The sequence below is a fragment of the Rhinopithecus bieti genome, unplaced genomic scaffold (genome assembly GCF_001698545.2).
Source record: "Rhinopithecus bieti isolate Rb0 unplaced genomic scaffold, ASM169854v2 scaffold_11161, whole genome shotgun sequence".
In the NCBI taxonomy this organism is placed as follows: Eukaryota; Metazoa; Chordata; class Mammalia; order Primates; family Cercopithecidae; genus Rhinopithecus; species Rhinopithecus bieti.
In genome coordinates, this window is record NW_016806937.1 from 2,792,272 (window position 1) to 2,813,728 (window position 21,457).

The window sequence follows — 21,457 nt, forward strand, 5'->3', positions numbered from 1 at the left end:
GTCAAAATAATAATCCCGAATAAGATTCCTCACTCACCAAGAGTCTTTGAAAAGCAGCCCCAGCAAGACATCACACTTACTCCTTTTTTTAAAAAAAAAAATGAAGCCGGGCGCGGTGGCTCATGCCTGTAATCCCAGCACTTTGGGAGGCTGAGGCAGGTGGATCACCTGCGGTTCAGAGGTCAAGACCACCCTGACCAACATAGAGAAACCCCGTCTCGCGGATCACAAGGTCAGGAGATCGAGACCATCCTGGCTAATACGGTGAAACCCCGTCTCTACTAAAGAATACAAAAATCTAGCCGGGCGACGAGGCGGGCGCCTGTAGTCCCCGCTACTTGGGAGGCGGAGGCAGGAGAATGGCGTGAACCTGGGAGGCGGAGCTTGCAGTGAGCTGAGATCCAGCCACCGCACTCCAGCCTGGGCGACAGAGCCAGACTCCGTCTCACAAAAAAAAAAAAAAAAAAAAAAGAGAGAAACCCCGTCTCTACTAAAAATACAAAATTAGCTGGGTGTGGTGCCTGTAATCCCAGCTGCTTGGGAGGCTGAGGCAGGAGAATCGCTTGAACCCAGGAGGCAGAGGTTGCAGTGAGCCAGAGATCGTGCCATTGCACTCCAGCCTGGGCAACGAGCGAAACTCTGTCTCAAAACAAAAACAAACAAAAAAATGCATGTGACAGAGTAGAGACTACATTTAAACTATAGCTGGGCTCTTCTAGTGGTGTGCACCTCTAGTCCCAGCTACTCTGGAGGCTGAGGCAGGAGGACAGCTTGAGCACAGGAGCCTGAGGCTGAAGTGCACTATGTTCGCACCTGTGAATAGTCACTGCCCTTCAGTCTCGGCAACACAGCGAGAACGCCCTCTCTTAAACAAACAAACTATAGTAGCCATGTCAGGGTGTTGAGATTTTAAGTGGTCCTCTCTCTCCTTTATTCCAATGACTTAAAAAAATACAGTGGGTTCTCCATACCCTTAGGTCCCATATCCAATTAACCTCAAATAGAAAATATGGAGGGTGACGATGGGGTCAATAAAAAATAATACAACAATAAAGGCCGGGTGTGGTGGCTCATGCCTGTAATCCCAGCACTTTGGGAGGCCAGGGCAGGCAGATGATGAGGGCAGGAGTTTGAGACCAGCCTAGCCAACTAGTGAAACCCCGTCACTACTAAAAATACAAAAAAAAATTAGCCAGGCATGGTGGCGGGCACCTATAGTACCAGCTGCTTGGGAGGCTGAGGCAGGAAAATCACTGGACCCCATGAGGCAGAGGTTGCAGTGAACTGAGATTGCGCCACTGCACTTCAGCCTGGGCAAAAGAGCGAGACTCCGTCTCAAATAAATAATAAAATAATACAACAATTAAAAAGCACAAATTTTAGTAAGTTACTAACATAGTTTAAAATAGTTATTTCCATAATAGCATTACACTACATTAGGTATCATAAGCAATACAGATCATTTAAGGGGATACGCAAAGGTTATATGCCACTTTACATACGAGACTTAAGCTTACTTAAAATTCGGTGTCCCAGTGGGTCCTAGAACCAATCCTCCAAGAATAGCAAGGGACCAAGGAACAACTGCACAAGCACACAGACACACAAAACTGTGAAATATGGAGACTATGGCAGGGCGTGGTGGCTTACACCTGTAATCCCAGCACTTTAGGAGGCCAAGGCAGGCAGATCACTTGAGGTCAGGAGCTTGAAACCAACCTGGCTAACAAGGCGAAACCCCGTATCTACTAAACACATACAAAAATTAGCCAAGTGTGGTGGCGCGTGCCCATAATCCCAGCTACTTGGGAGGCTGAGGCAGGAGAATAGCTTGAACCAGCGAAGGGGAGGTTGCAGTGAGCCAAGATTGCGCCACTGCACTCCAGCCTGGGTCACAGAGTAAGACTGCCTCAAAAAAAGAAAAAGATTACAAAAGTCTGTTTGTTCTGCAATTCTTTGCCATGGGGGGCACACCCAGCAAATGACTGCCCCAACACCTAAGCTGGGGTTCTGTAAATAGAGCTAAATTTAATATCAAAATTAATATGAAAACTAGCAACTAGAAAAAGGCTGTGAATCAATATTCACTAGCAACAGCAATAGCAACAATATCATACCCTATATCAGGCTTAATAACATGGTATTTCCTTTAAATAGTACCCTTAACAATGTGCATGTTATGTGGGTAGGGAAGTGCATAACAGTCTACTTATCAGAGAAAGGACTGAAATACTAAGACACAAGTTTTCCTTTAACTAGTTAGAACCTTACCTTTAGATTAGGAGTGAATGGGTCAGGGAGCCTCATGTTTCTTGGAAAGGCACTCAGGATCAAATTTCTTAACTGGATACAATTAGGTGGGATCACATCACAGAACCCATAATGGTAATCACAAAGGAACTCTGGGAAATCATGCAAAAGAACCAGCAGCACTCTTAAAGTGCCCTATTTTTAAAAAACAAGAAAAATATTTCCACACTAAGGAAAATGGAGTAACGTTTTCCTATTATAACGTTAAGCGACCCCCCCCAAAAAAGAATAAAGTATACTTTAGTAACATTTCTTTAAAAGTTTTAGGCTTTAATTAACATTATCACAGACGATTTATCAAATATTTCCATTTAGGTATGACGAAAAACTAGGCATCAGGAGTTTACAGGCTGAAATGAATATGCTGGAAGAGGAGACTAGACAAAAAACAAAGATACAATGATGTAAGCATCTATCTTCAGAAGCTTCAAAAAAAAAGAACTAATGAAAATCAAAGCAGAGTAAAAGCGTATAATTAATTTTTTAAAGTACCGAAAGGGAGAAAATCAAAGCCCAAGATCGTTATTAGAAAAAATAAATTGATAAACCCTAACCAAGACTGACAAGAGAAAACACAAAAATCATTAATGTGAGGAGTGACACATTACAGATCCTACAGTCATAAAAAATAGTTTCAGAACATTCAATGATTTTATGCTCACAAATCTGACAATTCAGATAGGTGGAAAATAGAACACCTTAGCATATTGAGACATGCAAAGATTTCCTACGCAAGTCACAAAAAGCAACTTTTAATAGAAGTTTAAAAATCTGCAATTTTGACTACAATAAATTTTAAAGCTTCTGATCCTCAAAAGACACCTCCCCTTTAAGGGAGTAAAAGGGCAAGCTGTGACAATGGGAGATGTTTGAATAAACAGTAACAAAGGGCTTGCATTTAAAACATATAAAGAATTATTTAATAAATAAAAATACAAACAAGAGCCAAGACTGGAAGAGGAGCACCGCAAAAAGGTGATATCCATGGCTGATCTACACATGAAAACCTCATTAAGAAATCATCAAGGAGGCTGGGTGCAGTGGCTCAGGCCTGTAATCCCAGCACTTCAGGAGGCTGAGGTGGACGGACCACTTAAGGTCCGGAGTTTGAGACAAGTGTAGCCAACGTGATGAGACCCCATGTCTACTAAAAATACAAAAAATTAGCCAGGCGTGCTGGCACATGCCTGTAGTCTCCGCTACTAGGGAGGCTGAGGCACAAGAACCACTTGAACCTGGGAGGCAGAGGTTACAGTAAGCTGAGATCGCGCCACTGCACTCCAGCCTGGGTTTCGGAGTAAGACTGTCTCCCCAAAAAAAAAAAAAAAAAAAAAAAAAGATAAATCACCAAGGAAATTAAATCCACAATGAGATCTCACAATACAACTGCCAAAATGGCTAAAATGAAAAACAGACAATACCAGGTATGGCAAGATGTGGGAAAAGGAGTAACTCCTCTGTGCTGTTTAAAAGTGTAAACTGATACAAACACTTTATAAAACTGTAGTATCTTCTAAAGTTGAACATACAAACACTGTACAATCTGGGTGCTGATTATGCAAGTACACTTGGTTTTTACACTTTTCTGAATGTATGTCTTGCCTTAAAGGTTTAATAAAATGAAAATAAGGCCTCAGATTCCTAAAGTGTATTTTTAAGATCTGTTATTTTAATTTGTAATAAATCCAAGTTAATTACCTTGTAGAGGATTTGCATAGGTTTGGTGAGTTCCACATTTCTAAGGAAAGGCGCTAAATATTTGAATAAATCAATCAGTAGCTGTGCATACATAGGCCACCCCTGAAAGAAATAAATGTATGAGTCATAATTATACTCAGCTGTTTTTCAGCCACTACAAGCTGCCCAAGCAGCTACACTGACTTAACTTCTTAAAAGTACCTCTACTAAAGATCAGCATTAAAGGTCAGGCACAGTGGCTCACGCCTGTAATACCAGCACTCTGGGAGGCTGACTGCCGTTGGATCACCTGAAGTCAGGAGTTCGCGACCAGCCTGGCCAACATGTTGAAACCCTGTCTCTACTAAAAATACAAAAAATTAGCCAGGCGTGGTGGTGGTCACCTGTAATCTCAGCTACTCCAGAGGCTGAGGCATGAGAATTACTTCAACCTGGGAGGCAGAGGTTGCAGTGAGCCGAGGTTGCGGCACTGCACTCCAGCCTACACAACAAGAGCAAAACTCCGTCTCAAAAAAAAAAAAAAAAAAAAAAAAAAGAAAAGAAAAAAGATTGGCATTAAAAAGATTAAAAAGGACCAAGTTATTACGGAGATAGTGGAAAATAATATTTGAAACAAACTGGCTCCAGAGATTTCAAGACATAATGGTCCCTGTGTACCTGAGGCAAAATTTAAAAATTCAAAAAAACTTTTGATAGAACACAAAACAGTCAACTGCAGAAACTGACAACTAGAAATGTGTTTTCTTAATTCCTTATTAAGTCTCGGCCATTTCTTTTCCCTCTTTCAACTCCTCAACTCTTCGCAAATAACCTTATTGAGTCCACAACATGAATTCTCTATTTTTCAGCCAAAGTCAGCCTGCTCACCCTCCCCCAACTATACCAATTATGTTCAATTAATTCTTGGATAACTGTTTTTAATATGTTGTGTTTCTTCCTCCTGGAATACCCTTCTCTACCAAACAAAACCAACTTCATTTAAGAGCTATTTCACCTTCTTTGTCAAGTTCACTCCATTACATAGCAGTCACATTTCTTCTGATCTGAGGGGCCAAAGAATGGTACTTGCTGCAGTACTCATTTGCCAATTTAATTCCAAGATGAGAGGAAAAAACTTCTCATGTTAACTGTGTTGTATTACCAATTAGATAAAGAACTTTTAAATAGAACTGGATCATAATCCTTCAAAATAACGTAGCCCAGTAGTCCTCAACCTTAGTTTGAGAGCCTTCCACATTTAAAGTGAGAGTCTGTAAAACCAACAAGCTCCAGAGCCCTATTACCCAGAGATTTATTCAGATATTTATGAGGGCACACACGGATTTCAACTTTAAAAACAACACCCCTACCACCCAAAAAAAAACCCTTAACTGACAAATATGTAAAATAAATCATTCCTGTGTATAAAGAAGCAAAACATTTTAAAAGAAAGGAAAAAACAATTTTAAAAAACTTGCAAGACTGACACAGGTGGCCCACAACCTTGAAGCAGCAACACCTAATCACTGAAGAATGGCTTTCAGGCAGAGGCAGTCAAGTACTTGACTTGAGTGAACACTAAATAGAATTCCCAACTAAGTTTGGAAGAAGTACAATTACTACTAAATGACTAACAGAAATCTATAGGCAATGCTAATAAATAAGCCCAGGTAGTTATAGTCTTCATCTACAGGAGATAAACTGCAGCCACACCTTCTGCTGTGGCGTATGTGCCAGCATTCTTGCAATAAATATCCGATGAGAAATCAGTTCAAGCCAGGCATATACAAAGCCAGGAGCTTTGGTAGGCCTCAAGATGTGGAATGTATTGCTGAAAGAAGAAAAACCTTAGTCAGAAGCACAGTCCAACTTAAATACGGTGAACAGCACATGAACGTAGGCTCAAAATGCTCGAGGGTTCTACTCCCCAAATTTTACTGTATTAATCCAGCAAACCTTAACACAAAACCTCAAACGCAATACTCACCAGAAAGCTGTAAGTGTCTGGAAATTAATGGTTTCCAACACATGCTCAGGTGCATTGAGTTCCAAGAGAAGCATGATAAAAATTCGATGGTAGGGAAGCTGCTGAAATTCACTCTGACGAACATCATGATCCTGAAGGAGAACTCCCACTACTATACCAAGGACCTATATAAAACACAAATTAGAGCTTGTAAATCATTCAGATAATTCACTCACCACTTTGATGTCATGCTTTTTAAACTCTGCATTCTTAAACCCAACATTAAAATAAAGCATATATACAATTTGAATACAAAATTACATGCCGGTAGCCCATGAAGCCATAAATTGGTCTGACTCCGCCTTCAGTGTTTTGTATGTTTCTTTGAATTTCAACATCCTTGGACCACACCTGAATACTCTCTACAAACACCCAGTGGTTTTTCAGCTCTAGAAATCAGCAAGGCCCCCTTACATTTCACCATGTTAACACAATATAACAATCTAATTTGTCTGGTCTGACATGAAGTTGACATGTGGCAATGATGTACACTTATCTTGGCATTTAGTAGGCAGGGGCCAGGAAAGCTGTTAGGCTGCAGAGATCTCATTCCACTTGACTTGCCCACTGAACAGTGAGGGGCTTGAAGAACACATCTCTAATTTCCCAAATCCAAAATCAAAGTCCATTTTTACACGTATTTTTGCACTGCTTTAATATTCAGATTTCCAAGAACTCCACTGTGTAAATAAGCCAATGACTAATGTCACTCACATACTTGAGTTGCCAATCTATCAGCAGGGGGCACTTCTAGCCACCCACTCACAGTGATTCTGTGTATGGGGCAAATTCATACTGTAGTCACTACCAAGCATTAACATACTGAAATACATTATGATCTCTTTTTGTGTTTCTGTTAAGGCACTATATTCTGTTTCTAAGACAGAGCAGATATGTTTACATATTATCTACAAATTTAATTTCAGGACAGAAAAGAGGTGTTAACAAAATGTTTTGGGGAAGGGTTGGCCTCAATAGGGTTAAGAACCACTGATGTGGCCAGGCATGGTGGCTCATGCCTGTAATCCCAGCACTTTGGGAAGCCGAGGCAGGCAGATCACTTGAGGGACTCAAATAGGGTTAAGAACCACTGATGTGACCCAGCTCGGTGGTTCACGCCTGTAATCCCAGCACTTTGGGAGGCCAAGGCTGGCGGATCACGAGGTCGGGAGATCAAGATCGTCCTGGCTAACACGGTGAAACCCCGTCTCTACTAAAAATACAGAAAATTAGCAGGGCACAGTGGTGGGCGCCTGTAATCCCAGCTACTCGGGAGGCTGAGGCAGGAGAATGGTGTGAACCTGGGAGGCAGAGCTTGCAGTGAGCCGAGATCGCGCCACTGCACTCCAACCTGGGTGACAGAATGAGACTCCGTCTCAAAAAACATAAAACAAACAAAACAAAAAATACAAAAAAATTCGCCGGGCGTGGTGGTGAGTGCCTGTAGTCCCAGCTACTCGCGAGGCTGAGGCAGGAGAATGGTGTAGAGAGGAGGTAGATACAAATCTAGGAGGCAGAGTTTGCAGTGAGCCGAGATCACACCACTGCACTCCAGCCTGGGCGACAGAGTGAGACTCCGTTTCAAAAAAAAAAAAAAAAAGAAAGAAAGAAACCACTGATGTGGCCAAGCAAGGTGGTTCATGCCCATAATCCTAGCACTCTGGGAAGCCAAGGCAGGTGGATCACTTGAGACCAGGTGTTTGAGACCCGCTTGGGCAACATGGTGAGACCCTGTCTCTACTAAAAATAGAAAAGCTCCAGGCATCGTGGCTCATGCCTATGTTCCCAGCTACTTGGGAGGCACTTCAGCCTGGGTGACAGAGTGAGACTCTCTCAAAAAAAAAAAAAAAAAAAATCCCACTGATGTAGACCAAGACTAAGGCAAGAAAGGATTTCAGACCTTGTTCAGCAGATTAATCTTTGTGACAGTGTTGGTGGCCTCCCCTGAGTGTTTCACGAGCAGTGCAATGAGTCGAACAAAGGCATCCAGGTTGTGATAGCACTTGGCTCGGATCATGGTGGGATTAGCAGCAGGATTGTGCTGCTGCTCAGCCTGAGCACGGTAACTGATTTCAACACACATTTCAGTACACAGACGAAAGAACCTTGTTATGAGATCATCGGTCTTCAGTATTCCTTGCTGGTGCATCTACCACAGGAACAAAAAATAAAGACACAATGAGATAACACACACAAATAAACCTGATATACTTTTAATTTTCATGCTTAAGAGAGATTCTCATTTGTTCCTACTGTCATATTTCTAATTCTTACATTGTAATAAACGTATTATCAGAATTATTTTCCCATTAAGGTGCCATGACAGAATTCCTCCAGTTTTAAGTTTAATGTAGAACAGGGAAGATGGAAACTGACAGACAGATTATCATGGCAATTTTGAACAGTAGGTCCCCACCAAATAATTTGGAAAATTAACCATGCAAACAAAACCAACTGTTCGTATCTTTAAGTCATATTAAGACATTGTGGACTCCAAAAGAGGAGACTAAATTGCATATATTTTATTTCTCACAGAATTTAAGGTAATTTACTTCTCAAGGATTTGAAGATAATTTCCTCGAACTAACTTAGTAACAAAGCTTTTAAAACTCCAACAAGCTACCCCCAGAAAAATCAATAATTTGTACAATAGGTAAGTACCAAATGGAAATACACACAAATCTGATCTAGATATTTTAATGTAATAAAATGTTATATTAAGTTAAAATAATATGGGAAACACAAGTTTATTTAAAAGAAAGGAAAAATTAGAAACTATATGACATATGAATTACAAGTGAAGCACAGCGGGAATGTTATTTGGCTAGTTCCCCTCACCCCTTTAAAACAAACAAACAAAAAAGACAACAGTGAAATACGCATTAAGGCTACAGAGGAAGAACAGGTCAGTACTTACTAAACAGAGAAACCAAGTTCAGAAAAAAAAACTTCAAGGTTACCTTGAAATTTTTGAAACAACTTAACTGTCCCTGATAAACAGTAAAGACAACTTAATTGGTTAGACTATGATAATACTGTACCCTACCAGGACAGAATGCCAGCATGGCAAAGGGACTTTGTCTACATTGGTATCTGTAAAACTAAAAGTGACTGAGGAATAAGGACAGAGTACTATGGTCAAGTAGGAGCACAAGAAGGAAAGAATTTTCAGAAGGATATAAAACAGCACAGAAAAGTATAATACACTATCGTTTTCAAGAGAAAGATGAAATGAGAGCAAATAAGCCAGCAGGAAGGGCTGAGACAGGTGCCACATCCATACCCATGAAACAGTAATGATCAGAAAGACCAATGGATTCCAATTTTTTCCATTCAAATTATAAATCAGACTATAAACATGCAGTAGTAACTTTTCAGTAGGGTATGCTTTGTAATTCCCTGGATTCTTTTAGGGGAGAAGTATACTCAGTATGATTTACTGAGTAACATTCATTTTGAAAAGTAAACCTAATTTCAAATAACTTCTAGAACTGAAGTCAGCTCTTCCACATTCAACTATCATTAATTTGAAAAGAGACCTAATTTGTAATCTTTCTTTAGCAATATACCTAAAACTTTTGAGTTCAGTCTGAAGAAATATAATGGTCAATCTGCAGAAATAAGCAGACAACTCACCCTGAAAAATTACAACAGTTCTAATATAGGAAATTCCAAAGTCAATTCAGGAAAAGTACCACTCTTGCCAAGTTATAATTAGGACACATGAACTTATTGTGTGATTCCCTCACAGTCACCGAAAGCAACCAGTGACAATCAAAAACAGAATGCTAAATGGTACTATGGCTCGGTTCTGACATTTTTCCTGTTCATCCTATTCACAAACATTCCTGCCAAATCTGATTTTCAGCTAGAAGCTTTGTTCCTAACACTTTTAAGTCAAAGTCCAATTTGTATCAAATCTAATGAAAATACTGGAAATTATTTTCCAAAGGAACATGTCACTATGTTTAGGTAGATACTTAAATTAGAAAATACAATAAAACATTCTACCATTTAAATAAGCATTTTTGTTTTGTCATTTTTTTTAATGTGGGCTATTGTGAGAATTTCACATATTTATTAGCCCACAGTCCCATCAGTGCTAGTAAAAATACACTTTGTAGTTTCATTATTCATTATCTGACCCATTGTACTTTGTAGCTGTGACAACTGAAATGGAATATAGAATCAACGGTGAGAGGGAATGTTGCCTTTATTGCTTAGTGATCAACCATGAGAAAACAGGTTGTAATTTAACCATACAATGATGACTGGGTTTGCATGAGTATGGAGGTAACTGTCTGACCACAGGTACGTAATACTGAGCTTTAATATTGGAGGCATCACACCCTACTTATGTTGAATAAAAAGCACCTTTCTTTCCAAAAGCTCTACCTGTCCAACAAACGCCGAGAAAGCTTTGGTACTGTCGCGGCCAGCTGCTGCTGAATGGTAGAGATTCACCCATTCCCTCAGAAGATACTCTGCCTTCTCCCTCAGGCCTGGAGGGTCATCATACTCTGAGGCTTGAGAGATCCCAGAATGCATCATAAAGTTTGGGCCTCCATGAGCACGATCAATCATTGCTTCATAGTTGGATCGCACTACTTCCATCAGCTGGGGCAATCTAGTACAATAAATCCAGGGTGAAAATCAGTCTACCTATAGCTGTGATTTTACATACATACAGATGTATAGTTTACTTATTTAACAGCAACCACAAGAGTGGTTTACCACTTCCACACTGAAACCAAACTATCCTTAGTCTCTTATCCACTTGCTCATGAGCACATAACATGCAAACGACTGCCCTCAGTTAAGCTACTTCTTGCCCAAAAAACGTGTTCATTTAAATGAAGCTGATGTTCAGAGTCAACAAATATTCACTGCTTGCCTAGTATGTACCATGCTTTCTTTACGTTACTTCTCTTGCTTTCTTTACGTTACTTCTCTGAGAAATTATTCCCATTTTCTATAAAGTATAGGTTTAAGGAGGGTGAGTCAATTTGCCTAAAATCAGAAATCTTTTAAGTGGCATGACCAGGGCTTAAACACAGGACTCTGACACTAAGTCTGGTACCGTATGTACTGCTCTGTGCCAAGAAGACTTGGCAGTCAATTAAGCATTCATACTTCAAGTGACAATATTGGCCCTTACCAAAGCTACCCACCCATATGTGGTTGGTAAAACAGTTGTAACAAGTAATGTTAGTAAGTCTGCACATTCATCCCTAAAGATATTAGGAGACTACTAAATGCACAGGGATCTCAAAGTGTTTCATCCTCACCCTTCTGGAGCATTGCCTCTGGAATGAGCATTAATCCTCATGAGGGTTTCAATGGTGTGGAACAGATCTGCCTCAGTAACATGAGCAACACTCCTTTCATCCACCAGCAGGATTTTTACTAACTGCATAGCGAATGCCACAGCCATGTAGTTTAAGCCATTCTCCATTGACTGGCAACACAGAAAACACAACGTTAAGAGGGAAAACACTTAAGAGCAAACATACTTCCCTGAGTCCTTTTGTCCTTGCAAGTAAATTCCTTCCATACCTGAGCTAGATGAAGATCATACTGCTGCATATTAACCAAATGATTGCGAATTAGCAGCTCCACAGCCTCCACATTATATTTATATTCATCCCGACATTCAATTAGGCACCTAGAAAAAGTTCAGTATCTTTACTCATATAGGCTTAACCATACTGTATAAAGTTCCCATTGTACTCAATGGAAATTTGCTCCAAATTAAGAATGTCTTGAGATTCAACTGTAAATCAGTATCCAAATTTAAAAACAGCCAGTAATGAAATAGAACAGATAGCCCAGGCTTTGCTTTCAAAACCTAGGATACAGAGGATTCCATTTAAGACATTAAAATACTTATACATGAATACTACTTCTGAGAAATCACTGAAACCTTTTAAAACAATGACCTACAATTTATTGCCCAAAACAAGGTACTGGTTTTCTATATCCAACATGGGGAGAAGGTAGAGACCAGATGGAAAACAACTACTTAACAATTCTCACCTCTCAGAAGTAGGAAGTCCAAGTGTCCCACCTACCTACTAGAAAAAAGGGAAACCCCTGGACATAAATAGTACTATCTATGTCAAAAGGCAGTTGAGATCCAATACTCACTACTTTTCGAAGATGGCTACTGACCTTGTGATCTGTTTGTTGCACCATGGAGACCCATATGCCCGGCCATCCTGCAGAGCTTTTAGTACCAAGAGGTGGCATTCCCTGTAGCGCAGCAGCAGGTCAGCATCAGCACCACTTGTGGCATCTAGTAAGCCCTCTACAGCCTATGGGAGAAAGAAAGTGTTCAGACCCATGGAAAATATGGTGCTTGGCCCAACTATCACAGCCAGAAACCAAATCATAATGCCAAGTACCAAATACCTTCCAAAGCCTCCCTGTCCTTTCCACTCTCCAAACATCCCCTTCAGTTGCCTATCACACACACTCTAAATTCTATCTGGTTTTAGTTCATTCTGTGCTCTTAATTGTCATAAAAGGCTCTGCTGTAGTTAAAACCCAGGGCTCCCTACCTACCCTGATCCAAATTCTTGGATCAACTTGTCCCTCAAAATCTAAAGGGCAGCTGGGCTCAGTGGCTCATGCCTATAATGTCAATGCTTTGGGAGGCTCAGGAGGGAAGGCCACTTGAGCCCAGGAGATTGAGAACAACCTGGGCAACAAAGCAAGACCTGTCTCTACAAAAAAAATTAAAAATTAGCTTGGCTTGACAGTGCGCACCTGTAACCCCAGCTACTCTAGAAGGTAAAGTGGGAGGCTCACTTGAGTCCATGATCACGTCACTGCACTCAAGCCTGGGTGACAGAGAAAGACCCTGTCTTTTAAACACACACACACACACACACACACACACAAGTGAAGGGCTTTTAAAGTTTCTTCAAATCACATCTCAGGAATATCTTTAAGAAAAAAATAAAGATTTCCAATTTTACCATTCAAAACTGCTACGACTACATTCTACATTGGAAAAAAAAAAAAATCACCCACTTATAGAACTTGATTTATATTATGAAATCTTAAGCTTAACTGTATAAATATGTAGACAGTGGCGCAGGTCAATAAATGTTTACACACCTAGCATTTTCTAAAAGTAATAGCTTAAGAACCAACCTTTTGGAGCAATCCAAGAGCAGCTATGGCATCCCGAGAGTTCCGAGATAAAACTACAACCTCCAAGAGACTTCGAAGAGCCTGAGCTTGAGGGTTCATGGCCAAAGTTGGTGGGATGGCATGTAGATGCTGTTCCAGTTCTGTAATACACTTATCATAAATCTGAGCTACATCATCTGTTGCCCAAGCTTGCTGTTTTAGAGAAGGAAACAACCAACAAGAGACAAAAGAATGTTAAGGTTTTTTATTGACACATGTATCAAATAGAGGTCTATTAGTATGTTTACTCCCTTTTTCTTATTTTACATTCAAACATGGAGGCCCCCTTCTTTTCCTTCTTCCTGAGCTATTCAGAATTAATACCATCAAGTGGGGTGGTACAAGGTGGCACAAAGGAAGAGGTGTTTCATTTGAGAGAGGAAAACCTGGCAGACAGCAGCATAATCAAGTGATAAAAGAGAGCATTAGTAATAACGGGACAGACTGAGGGCAGCACCACTTGCACCATTTACTAAGCCCTCTACATCCTAAGAAAGTGTTTCAAACCATGAAAAGTATAGTACTCAGTCCAACTGTCAAAGCCTGACAGGACAGAATAAGAATACAGCATTACTTCTGAGCTATTCCTATTTTTTAAAATGCATTATCTGAATCTAGCCATGAGAATACACTGGACAAATAAATCAAGCCATTTAGAAAATAATTAGCCTATAATCTTCAGAAGTGTTATGGTCATGAAAGATGAGGAAAAACTGAGTTACCTACACCAGCTAGAACTGAGGGAGACTTTAAAAATATGACAACTGAAGAAATGTGTGATTCTAAAACAAGTCTTTTACTATACATTATTGGGATACTTGGTGAAACTTGAATGAGGTCTATGAATTAGATGGAGTAAGGTATTAGTATTCATTTCTGACCTTAATGGTTCTGCCGTGGTCACACAGGAAAAAGGCTTTATAAGAAATACAAACCAGGCCGGGCGTGGTGGCTCAAGCCTCTAATCCCAGCACTTTGGGAGGCCGAGACGGGCGGATCATGAGGTCAGGAGATCAAGACCATCCTGGCTAACACGGTGAAACACCCCGTCTCTACTAAAAAATACAAAAAAATTAGCCGGGCGAGGTGGTGGGCGCCTGTAGTCCCAGCTACTCGGGAGGCTGAGGCAGGAGAATGGCATGAACCCGGGAGGCGGAGCCTGCAGTGAGCTGAGATCCGGCCACAGCACTCCAGCCTGGGCGGCAGAGCGAGACTCCGTCTCAAACAAACAAAAAAAAAGAAATACAAACCAAAGGATTCAGGAGTGATAGGGCTATCAGGTCAGCAACTTACTCTCAACTGGTTCAGCGGGAAGATGTTTTTCCCTATATTTCCAAGTTTTCTGTAAACACCTCTGAAACTTTTAGAAAATTCTTTTATTTAAAAAATGGGAAGTCTGGGCATAATGGCTCAGGCCTGTAATCTTAGCACTTTAGGAGGCTGAGATGGGCGATCACTTGAGGTCAGGAATTTGAGCCTAGCCTGTGCAACATGGCAAAACCCCATCTTTATAAAAAATACAAAAATTAGCTGAGCAAGGTGGTGCACGCCTGTAGTCCTAGCTCCTCAGTAGGCTGAGGTGGGAGGATCACTTCAGCCTGGGAGGTGGAGGCTGCAATGAGCTGAGATCACACCACTGCACTCCAGCCTGGGTGACAGAGAAAGACCCTGTCTCAAAAAAATAAATAATAAAATTTAAAAATAAAAACCCAAAAGTTATTATGTTACCATGCAAATTCCTCTAATTAGGCCAAACATTAAAGATAAATCACCCACACCCACGTCAATTTTTTCTTTAATCCCCTGTATGTCATACTTAATTGGACACAAAGAATACCTACAACTCAAAAACTATAGGTTCCCTGTAAATTATTCTCCCAGGAAGCAAGTCAAAACATATATTAAACGTCAAAACATTTAAATTAATTGGCAAAACACTCGATTTAATCTAAAACACATTTACCTTCATGGGCTGGGCTAAAAATCCTGTGGGCTGACTTAAGTCATTTGTAGGCAAGAAGCCAGGAACGTTGCGTGCAAACTCTTCGTAAACAGCCAACTGCTTTGGGTCCACACCACCAACCTTGAAAGAAGAAAATCTATTTTGACAGAATTCACTCAACAATCAAAATAAACTGTTTTGAAAGTGGAAAGTCTGCATGTGAGTAAGCTCAGGGACACAAGAGTCATTACAACATATAACAGTATGATTAAGAATACATGCACACTAACAAATGCAGTTCAGAAGAGGGCTTCTCATTTCCCTGAATCCTGCTAAGAGTCATCTCATTTATAAATTAACTGAGAGTTTCTCTTGGAAAGTACCTCACATGGGACGATGCCAGTGCAATTCTCCCTTAGAGTTGGTAAGTATTATCAGATTTATCCCTGTCTCATTGGGAACAATAAGCAACCATTAATGTGAGAAGCCCAAGGTGGGAAACATGAAAACTAGAAGGCACATGAACTCCTTACAGTAGCAGCATTTCAACAACTTTGGAGAAGCAAGGGAATGTAGAGCTATTTCCATACCTGCTCCACAGGCAGCCATTAAGTGAAATGCTATCAAGTTAAGATGTTTTCTCATAAACAACATTTAACCCTGCTGTCCTAGTCCCATTAAGGAGTTCAATCAACAAGAACATTAAAAATAAAACAAAGATAGGATAGGGAGAGGCACAGCCCCAATTCTCACTTTCAGCCTGATTTGCTCTGGCATCCGTTCGGCTTGATATGTTAAAACAACAGGATCACAGTATCTGCGTCCTTCTTGCCTAGCATGTTTTCTCAGCTCAAATTCCTGCAAACAAAAAAAGTCACTGAGGTTCCTGTTATAAGGCACTTCCCTAAATTAAAAAATAAAATCTTAAAAGGCAAATTCTAAACACTTACAGTTGCTAATCTCTTGTCCATCTCAGGGCCTGCTTTTTCTACTGCAGTCTTCTGAATAAAACAGCAAGCCAACTCACAATTGTCCTGAGCTAATTGAGCAGCTGCCTGATCCATCATTTCCCTTTGTTGTGGGGAAGCAGTCTATTAATGGAGGTCGGGGGGTGGGGGGAATAGAAGAAAAAAGACTTGAAAGTTGATGTGGACAGACAGGATAGTAGAAAATGCAGTGCATTTGGCAAATGCATTTTAAGTTCTGACTCTACTTATGAATCAGCTGTGATCTTGAAATAGTCTTAACAGCTTCCTCACTTTTAAGACAAAAATATCCTAGACACCTTATCAGTTTATGGTGAACATGTCTTAAAATCAGTAAAGCAGGCCAGACGTGGTGACTCACACCTGTAATCCCAGTATTTTGGGAGGCCGAGGCAGGTAGACCACTTGAGGCCAGGAGTTCGAGACCAGCCTAGCCAACATGGTGAAAGCACTTCTCTACTAAAAAAATACATAAATTAGCTGGGCGTGGTAGCACATGCCTGTAATCCCAGTTACTTGGGAGGCTGAAGCATAAGAATCAGTTGAACCTCAGAGGTTGAGGATGCAGTGAGCCAAGACTGCACCACTGCACTCTAGCCTAAGCTACAGAGTGAGATCCTGTCTCATGAAATAAACATTAAAAAATAAAAGGCAAAAACCCCAAAAAAATCAGTAAAGCAGTAAACAAATTATTAATCATGATATGTGAGACTCAAAACTAGTAAGTGAATTATTTGAAAAGTGTGTGCACATGCAACATCACTTTAAGTCATTTTATATCGGCCTTCTCAAACAGCTTTCATCCTTCCTGATTAACAGAAATGAGGATTGTTAGATTTCACATTTCCTTTTTAAATCTTAATTTATTTAAACCAACAAATATTTGGGTATCTACTATCTGTCAAACATTGTGTTGAGGATACAATAGCCAAAAAAAAAAAAAAAAAGCACAGCCATGATGCTTTGCCTCACAGAATTACAATCTAAAATGATGGAAGATATCAAACAAATATAGTGATTATTAAGAATAAGTGGTAATGCCCAGTGCCATATACAGGCAAAGAAAAAAATTATTACAGACAAGCAGTAATATGTTCTGTGCCTATACCAAGGAAATAGCCAACTTACACGAAGGGCTGAGGCAAAACTGTTTTTTAGGTTGGTAGATATGCTCATGAGCAAAGGTTCCCTGCATGTAATCATAGCCATTCCAGCTGTCAAGTTACGCATCATGTGATGAGCTGCTATTCGCATTCGAGATTCCTCCGAATCCAGAGCAAAATCCTTCCTGACTATTTGCTCACAAGTAGTCATGGCAATCTTAATTGATCGATCAACCACAGGATGGACCAGCTCCTGGACAGCCCGTTCAATCGCCTGACGCACACACTGCTTCAACTGTGGATGGGCCTGAAACAAGGGAATCTGGGGGGTTGGGGAGGACAAAGTCAACACCTTGTTTAAATAAGACAATCCAATTCCTACTGGCAATCACACTCATGATTTTGTAAATCAAGGTTAACCAAAAACTACCAGTTTCTACTTAAAAGTTAACCAATGGAAAATCTGGGTAACAGAAACTGGGCTCCATACAGGGAAAAGTATTCAGTATACCCTATGATACACAATAATATATATATATGTCTTTTTTTAAAATCCAAGTTTAATGGACAAGCTGTTCATTATAATATGCATTAACTACTTAAAGACATACTGCTGGCTTATTTTAAATTTGTGGCTCAAGTGCTCTTAAAAGAAAGCAACTTCTCTATTAACTTGAAAAATGTAAAAGAATCAAGTTTACAGAAAAAAGACTTCCTACAAAAACTATTAATATTAAAATTCATTCATCAGAATAGTGAGCATTTTACAGTACCCACTGAAATGTTTGGCTTCACTTGAAAGGCTGTTTCTAATCTTTTATTGTAGGCATAAATTATGCCCCAAAACTTACTTGGTCCCTTTAACTTGTTGAATTAAAAAAATAAACTAGTATTCTAAAGATGAATCGTAATTTTGGATCTAGGTGTCTCACTGCCTCTCACTCCACCCCTCAAAACTAAGTGACATGTCTATTGGCAGCAGGGGACAAAAGGTTAAAATGATTTCTCTGATACCCTTTCAATTCCTTTTAATAAAAGCTCAATGTATTAATGTTACTCCTGTATTTGTGAATATTTTCAGTTTCTAAAAAGTAAGGACAATGAAAACTCCAGTCACCTGATTCTGGATTATATATTCTGTTAAGTAGAATAAAAGACTAAAGATAACAATACAATTTCCCCTTGAATGTACAAAGCAAATACTAAGTATAGGAAAAAGGATTGATGAGAGGTCATCTTACATGACCATATTTTATCAGACCTCCTTCCGGAACCCAGGCCACAACAACATAACTCAAAGTACTAAGTCCTACTTCAAGATCTTAGCCTAGAAATTTTACACACATGCACGATCAGCTCATTTCTAGCCTTCAGCTGGAAGAAATGGCTTACTGCAGAAGGCTAAAGTGACAAGACAAAGAAAATAAAAAGCTATGGTATACATTAAGCATCTTTTACTCTGTGTAAGGAATTCCTGGAGATTGTGATTTTATTGCCAGCTAAATTTTAGTATCATGGGTTTGGATACGAGGCAATATAACCAACATCTAGTCACTCTATTTCTTAAGGGAAGAAGAAAAATCCCAACTGAACTACACAGCAGTTCTAGATCTCCATCCTCTCTGACAAACTCTACAACCTAGGAATCCAGAGGGAAGGGCAAAGAGCTGAAGAAAAGGTGACCAAACCACAAACTAGAAGCTGGGAGAATGGCGCAGTGTTTACTTACTGTTGGATTTAGAGTAATGTGTGGTGCCAGGCCTGCAAGGGAATAGACATTGATGTCATGGTAGCTGTACTGTGGCTGTGGTGGAACCGTGGCTGTACAAGTGGTGTTGGTAGCTGGTGTAGTAGAAGTTGCTAAATGTAAAGTAATAAAAAGAGATTTAAAAAGTACATTTGTTGACTTTACTATAAAATTAGCTTAATTTTATTAAGTGGCCATTATCTAATTAAACTAATTGGGGGAGGAGGGAAGGATGTAGCAGGTCTTATTTTTCCCACCCTGAAAGGGAAATTCTGTTATAACAGATATACACGAAGCACGTTAAAAGTATGTCAGTGGCAGTGCCCCACAGCACAGAAATCAACTGAGCAGCCATGCCACATTCTCAGGCCCAAGTCCTACAAATTCAGTCTATATTAAGATGTCTGTTTTCAACCTAGCCTGTTCCTTGGATTATCTGGGGATTCTCAGCTGCTGAGGACTGAGAAAGAAAGAAAAGCTCAATTTATTCTAACCACAACTCCCAATCATTCAACACTCCTGCACCCTTCTCTCATCTTCTTCATGTAGTCAACAGTCCAATTCCCTTGGCAGATTGAGCAGGTCTAGCCATACCCAGATTTGAGGGGTTAACAGGCCATCATAGTATGCAGTTATTTCTGGAACTTCACACAACAGAGATAACCTGACCTAGCTAGGATATGAGAGGCAACTGATTAAATCACATTTAGTTAACAATATGCATGAACTGCCAGGATGGAATCTAAGATGGTAACACAAGGCGTAGTCATTACTTTTGCTTGATAATTAGAAGGCTCACCAAAATGCATACAAAGTTTCACTACTACATTATGTGGGAAATTAGTTTCCTATATACGTGGACATGTACCATTTAAGAGAATATCCTGGCTAACAGGAGCCTTCCTTGACGACTTAGCACACTTACTTGTGGTTGTGATGGGAGGGAGTTCTTCTGGCTGCTTGACATCTTTCTTTGGAGCAGAGAGTTGCTCATCTAAATTCTTCAGGCGATCTTTATCCTTTAGGAGGTTTCCAGGTTTTAGCTCATTGATGTCTAATGCAAGGTTCTTGCAGAGAACCTCAATTTCAAACTTCAAGTTTAACTGCATAGTTCCAGAGTTGGATTAGAATTTTTAAAAGAAAATTTTAGTTTTATTCATAATATACTCTACTTTCAGTTACTACAGTACTTCCCCCAAAATACCCTGCCTTCACTGTAAGTTTTAATAATGTGAAGGCAAAGAATGTTCCAGAGGACAAGGAAGCAGTAAATTACCTTTAAGTCATGCTCCTGATGTAGCTCAGCTAATACATTCATAATTGCCATTGTCCAAGGGTTTGGTGGCCTAAAAACCTAAAGAAAAGCTATTATGTTAAGCTAGCCCAAAAGGTGCCCTTTAATTTGGATTATTTAAAACACTTCAACACAACATAACTTGGTGGGGGGGGAGCAAAACAAACAAAAAACAAAAAACAAGGATTAAAAAAAAAAACAAAAATAGTTAAACACTTATGCCTGTGTAGCCATAACAAAACCCCTAGCCTTCTCACCTATATCACATTTCAAAACAAAACAAAACAAAACACCAAAATCAAAGCCAACCATCACAATCTTTCCTATTTTACCCAGCCTCTCAAATTGGAAATCCAAGTGCCATAAAGGAAAACAGACTTAACTAGCTTTACCTCACAAGAACTAAGAATATAATCTCTTGACCTCATGCTAAAACAAAGCAATGCTTAGGAATTAGCCATAAATAAAATATTAAAATCTACTCACCACACTACGAATGCTAGATTCTAAGACTTTGGCAACAAAGGGCACCACGTAGAGCAATTCTTGTTGACCTTTAACATAAGCCTCTAGCAGCAATGATTTCACATCCAAGTCCTAGAATAAGAAAAATACTTTCAAAAGCTGGGAATATACCCCCCAAAAGGGTATAACATAACCAAAGAAAAGTATTTTGCCAAGCTTATCCCCAAAACAGGAACCAACATAATGTCTAGTCCTTGCCTTACAAAAAGGGGTTAACAACTCAAAACATGGGCCAAAGTCTTATAAAACCCCAATAATCATTAAATAGCTCCAAACAGCCAATAATCATAATGTGCTGAAGATTCTCAATTTTTACACATTTAGCTGAAACTCACAGTGTGTAAGATGGGTTTGTTTTTAGCTAATGTGATCATTCCTAGCCAATGTCCCAAGTTCTTCAGCAAAGAACGATCTGAGAAATTGGCCGCAGCTTTATCTGAGGTCAGGAGCACCTGAAATAGTGTAAGATTAAGAAAGACATGAGTATGAGCTTATGAAAGAAAACTCAACTAAGTATTTGAGAATTCCATTATCCTAAAGACAAGTCATCATTTCTAAGAACAGGCCCCAAAGTAGAATTACTCCGTATATCATTATCAATATCATTTTGCTGTGTTCATGATTCAACAGTGCCATTTTACCTTTAAGAA

General features: G+C 39.7%; 1 protein-coding gene across 6 annotated transcripts in view; it reads right to left on the reverse strand.

Moving 5' to 3' along the window:
* Nucleotides 1-21,457, reverse strand: part of CNOT1 (CCR4-NOT transcription complex subunit 1) — an 81,148-nt gene that overhangs the window by 8,627 nt on the left and 51,064 nt on the right. For 3 of the 6 annotated variants that reach the window (XM_017878946.1, XM_017878947.1, XM_017878945.1), the window contains exons 19-37: nt 21,143-21,259; nt 20,769-20,879; nt 20,265-20,342; nt 19,914-20,091; nt 18,971-19,101; nt 17,267-17,563; nt 16,103-16,243; nt 15,906-16,010; nt 15,174-15,293; nt 13,172-13,363; nt 12,185-12,327; nt 11,570-11,678; nt 11,302-11,471; nt 10,409-10,640; nt 7,914-8,162; nt 5,975-6,138; nt 5,701-5,818; nt 4,009-4,110; nt 2,272-2,445 (exon numbers count right to left, since the gene is read on the reverse strand). In XM_017878946.1, the coding sequence (XP_017734435.1) occupies nt 2,272-2,445; nt 4,009-4,110; nt 5,701-5,818; nt 5,975-6,138; nt 7,914-8,162; nt 10,409-10,640; nt 11,302-11,471; nt 11,570-11,678; nt 12,185-12,327; nt 13,172-13,363; nt 15,174-15,293; nt 15,906-16,010; nt 16,103-16,243; nt 17,267-17,563; nt 18,971-19,101; nt 19,914-20,091; nt 20,265-20,342; nt 20,769-20,879; nt 21,143-21,259 (2,931 nt within the window). Of the gene's footprint in view, nt 1-2,271; nt 2,446-4,008; nt 4,111-5,700; nt 5,819-5,974; nt 6,139-7,913; nt 8,163-10,387; nt 10,641-11,301; nt 11,472-11,569; nt 11,679-12,184; nt 12,328-13,171; nt 13,364-15,173; nt 15,294-15,905; nt 16,011-16,102; nt 16,244-17,266; nt 17,564-18,970; nt 19,102-19,913; nt 20,092-20,264; nt 20,343-20,768; nt 20,880-21,142; nt 21,260-21,457 lie in introns of all 6 variants that reach the window. The other 3 variants (XM_017878943.1, XM_017878944.1, XM_017878942.1) reach the window with 1 other exon arrangement.